This window comes from Nothoprocta perdicaria, unplaced genomic scaffold (assembly GCF_003342845.1).
Source record: "Nothoprocta perdicaria isolate Ctin4 unplaced genomic scaffold, notPer1 scaffold_25, whole genome shotgun sequence".
NCBI classification, from domain to species: domain Eukaryota; kingdom Metazoa; phylum Chordata; class Aves; order Tinamiformes; family Tinamidae; genus Nothoprocta; species Nothoprocta perdicaria.
In genome coordinates, this window is record NW_020455477.1 from 4,522,611 (window position 1) to 4,538,969 (window position 16,359).

General features: G+C 38.3%; 1 protein-coding gene across 1 annotated transcript in view; it reads right to left on the reverse strand.

Annotated features, from left to right (window-relative positions):
- Positions 1-16,089, reverse strand: part of TFDP2 (transcription factor Dp-2) — a 48,467-nt gene extending 32,378 nt beyond the window's left edge. Inside the window, exons 1-5 of the mRNA XM_026040001.1 lie at positions 16,072-16,089; positions 9,518-9,614; positions 8,476-8,567; positions 6,696-6,789; positions 2,337-2,403 (exon numbers count right to left, since the gene is read on the reverse strand). Of these exons, the coding sequence (XP_025895786.1) occupies positions 2,337-2,403; positions 6,696-6,710 (82 nt within the window). The 5' untranslated portion in view covers positions 6,711-6,789; positions 8,476-8,567; positions 9,518-9,614; positions 16,072-16,089. The remainder of the gene's footprint in view (positions 1-2,336; positions 2,404-6,695; positions 6,790-8,475; positions 8,568-9,517; positions 9,615-16,071) is intronic.
- Between the last annotated feature and the right edge of the window lie 270 nt (positions 16,090-16,359).

The following is a 16,359-nucleotide window of genomic DNA, read 5'->3' on the forward strand; positions in this document are numbered from 1 at the left end:
TCCGCCGCGGGGACGGCGGCCAGGCGCGAGCAATCGCACCCGAGCGCGCGCCGCGCGCAGGAGCCCGCAGCGGCAGCGCCCGCGGACGGGCCGCGCTCCCGTGCGCGCCCCGGGCAAGGGGAGGGCGCGGGGCGCCGTTCGCGGGCAGCCTGAGCGACGGGCGACCTCTCTGTGCCCCCCCCTTTCCTTCTTTTGTTTTTCCCCCTCTTTTTTTTTAATTCCTGCAGCTGCTCTTCCTGGCACCGCTTCCACGGCAGGCCGTGCGCGCGCGCCAGGCTGCGGTCAGCCCCGCGGGCGCGCAGCGCTGGGCGCTTCGGGACGCGCCGCGGGGCGGCAGCTGCAGCCGGGGGCGCGAGGCCCGGCCCGGCCCGGCCCGGGCGCCTGCTCTGCAGGGCGGCACGGCGCAGGCACAAAGGCACACGGGGCAGACAGCCCTGCAGTCCTAGGTCTCGGCAGAGCCCGTTTTGTTTAAAAGAGATTTTTTTTTTTTTTTTTTACGTATTTCCCTTTTTATGTCACTAGGTGACTGCAGAAGATGACAGATACTAGCTCCTTTTACTCAGCATGCCTGATTAGAGGGCTCACATGATGGCATCACAGTTTAGTAAAGACAGTACTAAATCATAGCTGACACAGCAGCTCCTTTGCCTACTAAAACTTTTTATAAGCAATATCTGATTACACAAATCAAAAAAGGTGAAGTAGAAGATATTTCAGATTGAAAGCACAAGACAGCATTGCAACTGTCATGCCAGTGGGTTCAACCTTGGTGGCATGTTTTATTCTCCAAATCAAAATGAATGTCACACACTGCAAACAAGCTGTAGTATCTCAACAGGGATGCTAGTATTTGTTAATTACACCTCAGCATTAAAAAAAAAATCATTTATGCATAACATTTTAGAAAATACAGAAGAATGGAGGTAAAGAAATACATCCATCATCCTAGGAGCAAAATCTAATGTAGACTGGGATAAGGATGACTGAGATCTTACTGTGGCACTGTCGTGTCCTCATCTCTGTCACAGAGAAAAAGGAGAAAGTGCTGAATAAACTGTCAGTATTTTTATCTTCCTTTTGAGATTACTCTAATGAAATGTCACACTTTGTCTTAGTTTGTGAAATCTCAAATGATTATAGCACTGTGGCTACATGAATAATAAACACTATCTGACCTACGCAGATGCAAACAGCTCTAAAAGCTAAGATGTTACCAACCAGATGTTTGTTACTTACCTTCTGCCAAAGATTACCAACGCTAGTGAGTACTTAGCTTAGAGAATGAGGCCTGGTAATGGAGGCTATGGTTTCATTTTAGCACAAACTTAGCTCCAAAGCAGGGAACTGCAACTAGGAGTTAAATCATAGATGCAGCTAAGTCAACCCAATTGTTCAGCACTGGCAGCAGCAGATCCTGCTCCCTATTCTTCTACCCTGGTCTTGGAGTCACTGCTCCCCCTTCCTCATGCCAATTTCTCTGCTCACTGGGTATTTCCCTGAGCCAGCCCAACCTGCTACTCAACACCCCTGGCACCATCTGGATTAATTTCACAGAATCACAGAATGGTTGAGGTTGGAAGGGACCAACCACCCTGCTCCAGCAGGGACACCCAGGGCACGTGGCACAGGGTGGCAGCCAGGCAGATTTGGAAGATGTCCAGAGGCCCTTGTGCCAGGCTAGTGAGTTCAGTGGTCTAATGTGCGCCTGAGCCACGACAAAGCAAATAAGTGCCTAGAAGGGGCTGAGGGAAAGCAGGACTTCGCTGATTGATACAGACAGGCCACTGGATTGTATCACCTATAGATCCGATCCAGAAATTACAACTCAGGCACAGAAAAAAAAAGAAACTTGCCCAACACCACAAAAACAAAAACAGGTCAAAGCATTTTCATTCTCCTTCACAGCCTTCAGTAGCAAAAGTGAACCATGGAGGTGGTCATGCTTAACCTTCCCTCTCATTTTGGAGAATCACTAGAACAGCCTCAAAATTTTAGGGAAAACAAACAAACAAAAACATGCCCCCCCCCCCCAACCCTCAGTGCATTATTCACTTGTTCACTACAAGAAAGAGAGATGCTTATTTACTCATTTAATTGCTCTCACCACAATTTCTAACCATTCCCTTTTAAAAATCTGAAGATCAGAGACACTGGTACATCAGCCATACTACATGTACGACTGTGGATTCACGTAATACATTTTGAACTTTAAATTCTGAGTCCCCCAAAACTGAACTGACCACATGCAATGAGACCGGCAATAACACTCATTTACTAAAGAAAAAAAAAGTCTTATGTATGTTTCTTCACTATGTATAACAACAGAATTCTCTTACCTTTTGTTGGACTCTGGTTCTGATCTATAAATCCTTTCAAGTCACCATTTGTGGGAGTCACACCAACCTGAATAAAACATTTCAGGAGTCTTAAAATATGCTAAACATTTTCATGCTTTCTAGTATGTAAACAACAGTATTATGAAAGCACAAATTTTATATATTCAATGGCGAGACATTTTTCAAAGAACATACCAAGTATACTTGTCTATTTTGCTTCCCAAATTTAAATTTCTACTTTAAATGAATGCCCAGGTTAAAATGATTTCTACACCATAACTTGAAAAAAGCTAAAAGAAATGGAACACCTGCTCTAAATTCCCCAAACACTGTAATTGTATAGTTAGCACAGTTTAGAGAGAGCCTGAGATCCAAAGCAAATACTCCGAAATATCTATTGGCGGTATCTGAAGACAAATTATATTTTTAATGAAGTCAATTAATTTAGAAAAACTCTCAATATCCTGATATTGTACTACACATAACTCATGTCATTGTCACCTCTATCACAGGGAGCAGCTGCCACCTGTAGCACAGCAGGAAACTACTCCATCTCCAGTATTCTCGGCACTCAGTGGTTATACCTATGGGGCTGAGGAGATGTGACTGCTCGTGCATTTTAAACATCATCCCCCAGTCTCCAGAAATACTGTGCTACCTTGAGGGTAAATTCCTGGACACAGAGAGGATTTAGATCAGAGGGAACAGAATGGTGCATCCCAGATGTTGGCATATATGCAAAGCATGCTATAGAGGAGAAAAACAAACAAACAAACAAACAAAAACTCATCAATTCCTAACTGAGAGAGGGGAGAAACCAAGAGACTGGGAAGTGCCTCAGATGCCAGGTAGGGAGGAGCGCCCCACGGCAGCAGGGAGGCATTCTGCAGCTGCACTGGGACTGCACCACCTTAGCAAGCACCTCTCACCAGGGCATTTTGTTTTGCTTCCCAGACGGAATCTGTGGTCAGTATGGAATGACTGAGGTCCTTTAGAAACTGCAATCTGCTCAGAAATCAGAGCATGATTCCTCCAGTACACAGTATGAGATCTTGAAAGAATGCAGTACTTTCGTAAATAACTGGTACAAAGGGTTTGGATATGTAAGGCTAAAAAAAAATCAAATATTTGCTTTATTTTACAAAAGCACATTGTAATAATGGAACACACTGCTAGGGTCACTTAGTACAACTTTAATCAAAATAAATCACAATCATTTGATTGTGAACAAATGAAAGAATAGTATCATAACACTAAAATTAAATAAAATAAACTTTCTCAGAACAAAGAAAACCCTACTACTAGCATTCAATTGCTAGGTTCAACCAGATAACTTATTTATCAAGTGATTTCTTTTTAGAAAATCAGCACTCAGTGTAGCAACAAGCTCTTCTGCAACAATTTTAGAGACTTTTTTTTCCACCATCAGGAGCAATGTATTAACTTTAGCAGTTGCTGCAATGTTTTTTACATTCAGGGATGAGTATTTTATCCACAAAAATATATTCATTTCACCACTAGGGCAGCAGCATCTGGATGAAATGCATCATGTTCTCGAAATCCAGAATCACAATTTCTTCAAGTCCTTTTATAATATCCTGCACAACAGTTAATAACGATTTCAAAATGGCTTTTATACATCTGCCTGACAAATACAAGTAGACAAGACTTTTTTTTTCCCTCCAGTAAACAGATTGCATATTTTCCAATTCAAGACAGATCATCTGTTGATTTGTGATAATCACCTGAATGATCTGTGAAAATATGACACTTACCAGCAATAAAAATCAGCATTTTTCTGGTCTTCTGTGAAAAATGCTTTGATTTTAATGAGCAAATGTGATTTATGCATAATTCCACAAGCACAGTTGTTCCCTGAACTTAACGTTTTGCAGTTACTGCTGATAATCCCAGCTCTGTATCACAACACACTTGCATTTCTGGCTGTTTGTTTCTTGCATTTTTATGGAAATTTTTTCTCCCCCCCAAAAGAAAAAAAAGATCTTTTTTTCTTTCCACTAGGTGGCAATGGTACATAGGTAGTAAAGGTGGTATGCTGCAGGGGAAATTATTGTGAATATCTGCATTTGAGCATAGTGAAAGAGGAAGAAGATATCAAACTTTTCTGTATTTGTTTTTGTAATAGGTCTATATGAAAAAACAAAGGATTCTAGTGTTCTTCCATCTTAGGGCTCATGCTGCAATGAAGGTGGAAAAGTTTAGTAAGGATGGAAAAGTTTATTAAGGTTGCACTGCAATCCTTTCATTGCCTTGAAAGAATTACAAAAGATTGCAAGGTCAAGATGAAGAGCCAGAACTGTCAGATCACACCACATCTGCTTATGCGCTATATAACAATATCAGTTTCTCCCCAGGATCCCTGTCTCTGCAAGAAATAAAAGAGGATTTTAAACTGGAGCTTCACAAAAAGAATAGGAAACCACAGGGATAAAGATCTAGTGATCTAAAGGACACAGAAGATCATGTAAAAGTGATCTAAAGATCACTCTTTTTTTTTTTTTTTTTTTTTTTTTTTAATGGGATCAAGTATAGGCCAAACTTCAATGTTGATCAAACTGAAACAATGTTTTAGGAAGTTTCTATCTTTAGCTGTTAGTTACTTGCTGTGTAACCAATATACCAACACTGATCATGCAAGTGCCCCACATCTATTCCCATGCAAGGCAGGCACCCATCTAACCAGCAGTTAACGCAATATTCCATATTGGCATAAGCCAACTCTTACAGCCATCCAACTAACCTTATCCACGATAAGCCATCCACCACCTGGGAAACTATAGCAAATACCCCTAAGAGTACATGTACATATATTAAGACTAGACAATCAAAATTAAGTTTTATTCAAATAATCTGTTTGAGGAATGCCATTTATTTTCTCCTAACAATAACTTTAATGTGTGCTTGCTTTTATTTTTTTCTCTTCTCTCTTCATTTCTCAGCAATTCTGTGAAGACTTTCCTACCCAAGCAACAGGTAAGAATGGAAGTACAAGACAGGTAAAGAAAGGGCATTGTATAACACAAGCAAACACTGAAACGATCCATTATTAGCAGGCACCTGAAGTTACATCTGCATAGATTCTATAAGGTAATCATGTTAACATTTAATCTCCAAAAGAATCTATCACCTCTATTCAACATCGTTATTCATAACTGTTTGGGTCACAGCTCTTTGCAAGGAATGTCTAACTACCCTAAGAACAATTCCAAAAAAAAAGATACTAGAAAGTGTTCTTCATCTACACTTCTGCAAAGGAATAGCATGCTGCATTTAGCAAGCAAGTCAGTAGTTGTTGCGCAAATACATACACATATATATATTTATACTTATATTATATTATACATATTTTGGCTTGGTCAGCTTGAATCAAGTAAGTATAAGACACCAAAAAAAAAAAAAAAAAAAAAAAANCAACCAAACAAAAAAAAAAAACCCACCTGCAGCTGCATACCAAATGAAATTATTTAACAATAAAAATTTCCAAGTCCGAAGATGTAAATTAACCAAATGATACCCCTATCATTAGCTAACCAAATATGTACAGAAACTTTTGCAATTACTGAATGACTAAACAAAGAGCCATCCCTGGGTCAGGATGTACTTTTATTCGGCACTTTTATTCTGAGGTTCTTGCTTCTTTAATCATGTTGATGTTGGTTCCCAAACCTCTTCAGATTTAATTTGACAGGATAACCTACCAAAGACAGCCAATGGATAAATTGCTCAATGCCTAAAGTAATACTCCACTCACTGACTGTCAAGCTTAATCAAAATTGTTCTCTATATAAATCGTGTACATCAAGAAGCACAGCTACTCAGGCAGAAAATTAAGGTCAAGATGTTTTTAATTTCATAAGCCTCTCCAGAACTATGGATAAGGGGAGCAAAGATACAACCTCTGGACTCCTCAATACAGTCCAGCCTCATATGGCAGAGGAATAAGCAGGAAGGCCCTCAGTAGTCTAGGAACCAGGAGCACAGAGACATTATAAAAGAAATACGCTCTCTTCCTGCTCTTCCTAGAGCTTTGAGACCAGAAGGATTTACTGTAGTGCAAAGCTGAGCTGCTTCGGCAAAATAAGCAGCTCTCTGATACACTGGGAGCAAGCCTTAGAATATAGAATCATTCCCACTGGCAACTTGGCCTTGATTAAATCCAATATTACTAAAGAACTTATGTCTAATTTAAATGTATCAAAATGCAGGAGATAAGAGTGTGTGTAGGATACAAAAATCTGCTCCACACATGAAACCAAAACACAAACCGCTTCAAGTCAGAAGTAACTGGCAACATACCAAGATAAAGAAGTAATACATGTTATTTAATTATAAACTTACATTTTTTGCCGTCATGTCAGACAATATTGCTTTATATTCCGTAAAACCATAAGATATCCCTTTTCATCTTCAAAGAATCTTTAAATTGAACATCCTGCAAGAAAATTAATTAAAAACATCTTAGGTAAAACATATCTCTACTTAGTTGTCTATCTGAAACTCTGCATCTCCAGAGAGTACCAGATGCTTTCTTGTGTAGCTGGGGAGGAGGTGAGGGGTGTTGGGATATTTTTATTTGATTGATTTTAATAACATCAAATCACCAGAATAGCATGGTTCTGCAAAGATTAGTATCATTTACATTGCTTAGAAAAGTCACAGATGTAACAGTAAGCAGTAAATATTTAATGTCTTAGGAAATTTCTAACCATGTATTATGGTCTTAATATTATAATGAGAATTATGTTAAAATTCCATGAAAAACAAACATTTTGCTGTACTGAAGAATGCTTACAATGACTTCATTTTTTAAAATAAAAAAGGAGTCTCACAGAAACATTTAAAAAATAGACAAAATGAAAACAATTACTTTAAAGATAAACTGAATTTGACAAAACCTTCAAGTACTCTCAAAGGACTACTTGTTAATAAATGGACTACAACTGCAACTGGTTGTGTAAGAGAAGGAGAGATGTTCACACTTTCAAGTGTGGAATCAATTCCACAAAATCGTCTGGAATGAGCATGTGCTAGTTACCATTAACAGCAGAGCGCACCAGCTCCAAAGGCATGGTGTAAGTTAATGCTGTATCTTAACCTATGCCAGCTTTCAGAATAGCCAGCATCTTCATCCTCCTTTTAGGAAAGCATCCAAAATTGTTCTTACTAATGTATGCATCCATGATGCACATTGCATTCCTGGGTTTGGACAGTCCAAAAGAGTACTGAATTTGATGACTTTTTATATAGATTCCTTCACTTATTCAGAGATCCAGCATAGTGACACTACCCGGAACTACTCAACTCTTGTCTACTAAGCCACTTTCCAGTGAAAGCTTCTAAATTTTAATGCATCCTTTCTATGCGATAAGCTGGAAGTCAGAAAGAATTCATTTTTAAAAAAATTTAAGATCAAACATTAAGTGTATCTGATCTACAAATAACCCTTTAGAAAGAATAGCACACACATACACACACACATATATATATATATGAAAAACTAAATAAAACTAAGCGATAACTGTGAGCATGCCTTACTAGGAAAGCTTGATAAACAAACTACTCCATCAATTTGGGCCAAATGCTAGAAGCTAGACAATCCAAGCTTTTTTTTCTGTGTAAGCAGAGGATATTAAAAATGGATGGAAAAAATAAAAACTATGAAACAAGCAAAAAGTTCTGGACCAAAAATAAATAAATAGATAAGACAAAGGGGAGCAATTGCCATTCATGACAAACAGTTTAGAATCACTACAATGTTAATATTACTCTGCATCTCAAAACTGAGATTTAATCATCAGCCTCAGTACAATCAACAGCACATTTCTGAGCAAACAGCACAAGGAACTATTGAATTTTCTAAATCAAGCACAACTGTTATTGTCTATTTAATGTTCATACAAAAAAAAAGTTTAAAATAATGAAGATTTCCATTTTAAGAAGAAAAAAAAAAAAACAGTGAAAGTGTCAAGTGCAGAATCAGTATCTTTTATAAGGCACGTTTGTATTAGCCAAGTTTTAAGCAGTAGTGCGATGGAGAAATGAAATTAACATGCACAGAGATTGCTATGGCTAGAGAGCTCTAATACTTTCAAATAGACTATGAAAGAAAGGATCTTACCTGATTTCAAACAGGACACTACCTGTATAAGACAGGCATCTATTTACACTCTTGGAGAAAGGGGCTATGTATCTGTGCAGCAATTCTGGAACCTGCAGCAGAATCATAAAAATGCCATAAATCAGTTCTGGAAAAGAGCAAATTCCTGAACTGCTCTTCAGTGAAGTGCAGTACGGTGAATCCCTGCAGTGTTTTAAAGTCAGGATCTGTGAGTCTTGTCCCATCCTCTTGCCCCTTCCACACACTCTCCAAACACATTATCTGGAGCGCTGAGCAAAGCACACCGTATAGTTTGCTTTCACTGTCTTGCTTTAAGAGCCTTTACAAGTAATTTCCTCAAATAAAACACAGTTAAGAATACATTTGGCAAGCAGTTTTAACTTGTTTACAGAGAGGCAAACTAGTTTCATCTTTGACAAGTTATTTGCCATCAAGCTTAGTGATCCAGAAGGCATTGTCCATGAACTGCTACCGTCTTTTGCCACAATGCTGGTCAGCCAGCGCAAACAGTTGGTATTCTTCCAGCTTTATGAACACATTTTGTCAAGCTCAAGAAGCCAGACTTTGTGACCCCACCATCTGCCATGACCTCTTGTCAGGTCCAGACAAAAGAACCGACACAGATGGTCTCAAAACGGAGATTCCCCTCATTCCCAATTGCTATTTGACAGCTCGCTGCATACAGACAGAGAAACATAAAACTCTACTTTTTTTTTTTTTAACTGGTCTCTTCTGAAGTGAAACTGCATAAAGACAGGTTTAGAGCCCAAGGCACAAAACACACAGATTGCTTTATTTTAACTTAAGGTTTGCCATTCATAATCCAAGTTGTGGTTTATAATCCTCCCTTATGATTTTTGCCTTTTGAGGGAGGAAAATGCACTATGCTAACTGAACATTGCAAACTTTGACTTGCAGTTTCCTCTACAACATATGATGCCTAATCACTCATGCCAGTAACATTAAAAGACAGTTTAGGTATTAAAACGTCTAAATTATCAAGCTGTGGGTACAAAAAATAGTACAAGATATCTATACTTACTCTTTTTATAAATTAAAGGGCAGATCTATACTGAAATTTCAGTAGTATGTAATCTGAATCCAGGTAATGGACACACCACAAAACAGAGAACAGTTATCTGCAGAAAAAAAAAACCTTTTAGGTTTAGTTTCTGTGGTCCAAAGCCTTAGTTTTAAGTTATTCTTTCAAGAGAAACATACTGGCTAAAGCCTAAGAGCAGAAAAAAATAAAGCCTCACACAGAACAATCCATTTTCTGTCCTTGTCCATTACTGAGCTTTAACTTATTTGTCTCACTTTTACCTATCCTTTCTCAAATTCTTCCCAATACTTGATATATCACACCTTTGCACAGACAAGCACCACACAAAGATTCTCCTCTAGCTCACCACACACCCCCATTTCACAACTGAACAAAATAAACCTATATAATGCCAACCACTGCACTGAAAAATAGCCCATGTTCTACACACTCTTCTCCACCCTACCCTACCTTTCAAGCTAGGGTACTACAAGGCTGATTTATAAAGAGAGGAATAACAAAAATATTCCTTGCTTAGTTAGTACAAGCTCACTTTTTAGCCAGTAATTTATGGAGTGTCTACATAAATTAGACCACCTGTTATACATACGTTGCTTCACTGTATCCCACCTGCTCACAGGAAGCATGCTCCCATCTTGTTCCTAAAAAGATTACATTATCCAACTTTTATACACAACTGATATTAAAAAGGGCTAATTTTAGTGGAAATATCTACATATACTCTAAGAAACAAATACAACTTTACTATCAAGTTCATGTAATTTAAAATTTTGTATTTCCATAAGACAGCTTCTATGATTTGTCCACCTTAAAAAGCAGCCCTCTTCAGATGACTTGGACAGACCTAGCTTTATCTTTTATTTTTATAGGCCCAGGGAAAAAACTTGGCATACAAATCATAAGAGACAGGAACTCCCATGCAACATCTAGCTTGATACTTAACAATGAACTTCAAAAAGTCAACTAAGAGACTTATTCACCTAGTCACACACAGAATTGGAAATAAGCTACCATCTTCAGCTACCATACAATAATTTTTATTTTCAAAATAATATGAAAATAAGATAGGACTCAGGAAACATTTGAAGAACTCCCACCACAGAGTCGAAACCTCCTAGTAGATAACACACAAGACAATTAGACTGAACAAGACAAATCCCAGTAACTTGACTGCTACCTCATACCAGGAGTTTCTAAACAAAATTAAAAACTTGAGAATGGTGTGTTTAAAAAGCTACATCTCATGTAGAATTCTCAGGATTGGAAGATACTCTAACAAAGAACAAATAGTGTTTCATCTTGTTTCAGCCAAGTATGGCTATTAATAAAACCACATATGAAACGTTGATAAAGTAACAATTTGGGACTAGCTGATGCTGAAGTGCTTGATTTTTTATAGTTTTCACATAACTGAAAGACTGCAACCCATAAAGCCACAGCACAACAGGTTGATCATTATATTTCACAAAAATGAAAAGACAATGACTGTTTTAAACTGCAATTCAAAAGGAAAACAGAGCTACCAGTATATGTAAAAGCCATTGCTATGTTTACAGTTCTGCTACTTGCCCAGTGCCAACAGCACTGAGTAGCTTAATGCTATGCCTACCCAGATATGCCCAAAGCCAGCGTTGACCTTAAATGATATACCTAGGAATAGGGGCAGCATTTATGCCATACTTCAAAATTAATGAGGAAATAAGGAATGCCCCTTATCACTCAAGTAAAGAAAAGGCTAAATTAAATATGTGGCATCATTTCTGAGTGCTTGAACCTCAGCTGAAGGCCGTTTCAGTTTCCCAAAACAATTTACTGTCATTAAAGATAAAATACTTAAAGCTTGACATCAAAGACATTCACGCAACACTTAAGAAAGATGATACTAAGGTTTCTTCACGAGTTTTATAGATGCTACTCCAGTCCACATTGATGCTTAGAAACATTAGCTGCGGTTTCTTTCAAAGTCACTACTCCAGACAACTAAGAACATATCATATTTTCACTGTTTTCGTCTTAAGACAGTTTGTTTTAGCAACTGAAAATAACTTAGTGTTCCACATAAATACCTACATAATATCTTGGTAACAGTCTTTGTCCACTGACAGTCATACGTATTAGCTAAGAAGCTCAGCTGAATAGTGCATCTTATTCTTTTGCCTATTAACATTTCAAACAAATTTCTTTCCACCATGAATTCATATACTGTATGGCACATCACAGAATGCTTCTCTGAATGTTAATTTTTCCTCGCGATAACTTTTCTTTTTGATTTTAGAACTTCTAGAATTACACTACATCAACAGATATATGAAAAGGTCAAATTATCATGTTGAGATGTGCTTATTTCAATATCCTCTAGCTGAGATCTTATCATTCAATGAGCTGAAGATAATTTTACATTTGTGTTTAATTAAAGCTCACCAAGTTTAAAAGGATAAAGAAGTTGGTGGCAGAGAAAAATTTGTAATGACTACATCCTATATTTTGCTTGTAATTTGCTATAAACTTTGTTCTCATTTAAAGCTATTACTAACTCTGCTCTTGTATGGGCTGAAGATTATGGCAGTATTCACTGAAGGCTAAAAGTTACAAAGAATTTCATAGTTCTTTAGTAATAATTTAGTACAATAGAAGAAAAAGAAAAGGGGGATATTTCTAGTGGTACCTAAACTCTGAAATACTGATTAGATCATGAAATATGATATAGATGGTGCAATTTGACATAAGTTATACCGATCTAAGATCCTGTCGCTGCAGTCACTGCTAAAAGGGACCTTCCACTTCTCCTGGCTTCGGCACTTTCCCATTCACCTCCCACTCTGCCTGCTCTAACCAGCTTTCACCTTCACCTGCCCCATCTTCAGGGAGACAACTGAGCTACCTATACTGTAAAGACACCAATTAGGGGGCAAAGAATAAGAGCTCATTATCTGCCTGCTGCAACTCACCAGTTTTCCTGATGAACACCCAAGCCTGCTGCACCAGAATTACAGTCACAAATGGATGTCGTTCTAAGGAATGCAACAAAAACTTCATGCTATCAGTGCAAATATTCCCTTCAACGTAGGTAAAGGATAAGCTATGCAAGAATAAGAGGAGCATAACCTCAATTACCATCACTGCTTCCTCTCACCAATGTTTGTGAAAAGCTTGACGTTTGTGGCATTCCTGAAAGGTAGAAATAATGTGTAACATGCTAAAAGAAAATGATTATCATTTTTATCAAAAAGTTTAACTTTAGAAGCTCTACCAATCAGTGGTACACTTAGAATTTCCATGAAAAGTCTGGTTGTTCACATCCTATCAAATATCCTAAAGACTATTCACCAGAAAGGTGACAGTTCCATGGTAGTTTTTCATAGTGTTTTCAAAGATATCTCTAAAAGGACTCTGCAATTCATGCTGAAATGATTTGAGAAGTTCTTGAGATCAGGTGCACTTGAACTGCTGCAGTTCACAACCAAGTGCATTTATATACAGCAATATCCATCCTTCAGTAGAAACTGAAAATAAACTGGAACAGCTAATATTAAATGAGCTGCCTAAAGCATTACATTACCACCAAGTTAATGTTGAAAAGCTTTAAAATGCTCTAAACATTACTATAGATTTCAATAAAGAAAATTCTCAAAAGTGGTTTCATTAGTCATGATTTTTTTCAGTAGCTGATTTTTCTTCAGCAATCACATGGAGCACTACATGGAGCAGCAACCCATATGGAGCACAAACAGATTTAGACTGACAGCTCAATCACTCTTAAAATGTGATCCTATGTGGCTGGCTAGGGTCACTTTGGGTCACTCACATATGCTAAGATGCTACTTCATTAATAACTGTCTATTATGAAAAGTGAATAATTTAGAAGTCTCAAAGAATTTCTCTAATTTTCAAAAGCAGAGATAATGCTGGACACCACATTCATAAACTGTGTTCTAGGGAGCCAAAAGTTTCTGCACTAGTACCAAATGAATAGCTAGGTCCACGAGAAATTATTTTCCATTATCAGTACTTTTCATTTAATAACCACTGTAGTTTCACTAGAAATAAGTTATTCTAGAAAGCTGTGCTTTCTAGAGTTTGTTAAAAACTCTACCATCCTCTCCCAAAGGTCATTTGATACCTATACATCAGTCTTACAAAGTAAATTATTATAAGCACATCGTTTCATTTGCTTAGACTGATTTGTATGCAATTAATATTACATTCTAATATATGTTCAAAGTCTCACAAAGCATGTAGAGGCTTTTATTGGAAATCATAATTTCACATGAGAAATCAAAGTAGCAAAAAGTTCTATTAATAAAATTGTAAATGAAAGATCACTTACTACTACCTTACCATCTTGCAAGACAGCTATAGTCTAAACTCAAATAACAGAAAAAAAGAGACTGCATTTAATTTTAATAATGTACATTAAAAAAAAATAAAAAGAAGAATCAAAACAGGAAGTTCAGTTATAGAACTGCCACTCCCTCCTGCACCTCCACCTTCCTACAGCATTACCTGGCATAGGTAGCATATCCCTAGTTCTCAAGATCCCTCAGCACACATTCTACACAATGAACTTTGCTCTAATATAGGTATTATTACTCCACCAAGGATTGTTTTCCATTGAATGCCTTAAATTTTATGATAATCCAGTCCAATTGATTCACATGAGCTTTCTACATGGAAACTCCGTAAGTGTATTTCCTTGCACTAAACTAGAAAAGGGACAGTTTATTTTCCCTATCTAAAGTTCACTGCTGTTTCATTAGTAGTCACATTCTAGGAATATAGCTAGAAAGGTGGCTGAGCAATCATTAATTGTTACATCAAAAATGTAGAAGAGGCAATTTAAGAAAATGTGGCAGATTAAAGAGAGGGCTAACATTGCTATTTCAAGGTAGTGGATCAAAGAGATCTTATTCTAAGAACCAAGTTAGTCTAGCTATAACTGAGGAACCCACTCTGATCCACACTAGGACCATATGTATAAGTGTCAGTAATTACATAGCATGGGCTACAGCTGCTCTCCCCAACCATGTCAGGTCACTAATCGCCCTTGGCCTTCAGAGAACTGCGCCAAACTCTTCTAGGTACCGTGAAGCTGGTGGCTCGCTCAAACCAATTAACACCATACATTCCTGAAGGAGATGGAAAGTTGGAATTTTGGCTCCTCTTTTGGCTAGTCCTGTAACCACATTTTTAGACAAACACACAGAAAGATGCCTGGAAAGCTAGGCCTTATCTTCATTTTGTAGTAGCTCACAACTGTCCTGGCAAGCATATCCTGATGCGCAAGAGGCCCCTATGACAGCGTCCAGCACACAAAAGCAGAAGCCAAAGACATTTCATGTAGCATTAGATCTCTTGCAAAACAGCACTTTGCCTTTTGCCCAACTAAGCTGTTTAGCCTCCTCTTTCTATACTAGACAGCTGGGTTCAAGATGTATTAAAAACTATACCTCATCACTTTGTAAATCGAGAACACTGATCAGAACCTGCTGCAGCAATAAAGAGCCCTCCTATCAGTAATGTATATTTTCTATAAAGTTATCTATGCCAGTAAATAAATAGTTAAATTCCTTTTGTTCTTTGTGCAACAATAGTGATTTCTGTACAAACAGGAAGTGGTTGAAAGAAAGCCTAATGAATTTGACAGTAAAATAAGATCACTCTTAAATTCAACTCACATGAGATAATCTTGCTAACATTTAATAATTTCCCATTTTTCTTTGGCACAGAACTAAATCATTTGATCTATTATTCTTACTTCTAGTGCAGGCACTTGACCCTGTGACAAGAAAGCTGTCAAAAAAAAAAGAGATTTGCACTTCTTTTTTTTTGGACTATTTTTTCTGTCAAGGCTTTTCTATAGCATGAACTTCTCCATAGTCTTTTGTGCTCCTTCAAAGTGCTATATATAACATACTAGCTGCTATTTTGAACAGAGGCTTCTGAAATTCAGGATTTGACTATGCATAACATTTTTGAATATACGTAACACTGGCACAAATATTAACTTAAAAATACAATACTGCATTTGTATTACACCACCAACTTCCCATCAATCATGAGACTTTACCCCATACATAAAATAACATGTTTTCTGTACAACACAGGATACATCCTCATCAAATAACTCAGATTTCACATAAGGAGTACAGAAACCTGAGAATAATTCATTTATTTCTCCTTCAGTAACATAAGTTCATAGTAGCATACACTTATTTTTTAATTAAAGATTATATCAAGCTGCAACTAGATAAAATAACATCACATAACATATAGTTTTGGAGCTTTTTTTTTCTATCAGCATAGCTAAAATATGTCAGGGATAGCACCGAAAATAGATTCATCAACTATAAGCAGCATTAATGGGGTTTCATTAAAATAACTGAACTGGTTCCAGAGCTATACAAGCTGGATAAATGAAATATGCTTTTTCCTTTGTACGCAGCCTGCCTGCTAAACCCCACCAGCCAACCCCTATGGAAAAGCTGAGCGAGGGAAGGATTCGCAAGCCCCAGCCACAGGAGGAGGCAGCGCACCAGGGCAGCTGGCGGGCACAGCCAGGGCTCCCCGTGCTGCAGGAGGCAGACGCTTCCCAGGTGAATTCCCGCTCCCGTGGCGGGGAAGTTCCGCGCCTCCCTGCCCGTGTCGCGCCGTCACGCTCCGCGCTCCCCGAGCGTTATTTACACGGGGGCTCCATCTTTGCGCGCGCCGCTGCCGCGTTTATCCCCCGCTCTGAGCCCGCGTTAAGGAGCCACCCGCCGGGTCCCGTTCCCCGCAGCACGCGCGCCCTGCGGAGCGGCCGAGCAGGGCCGCGAGCCGCCCCG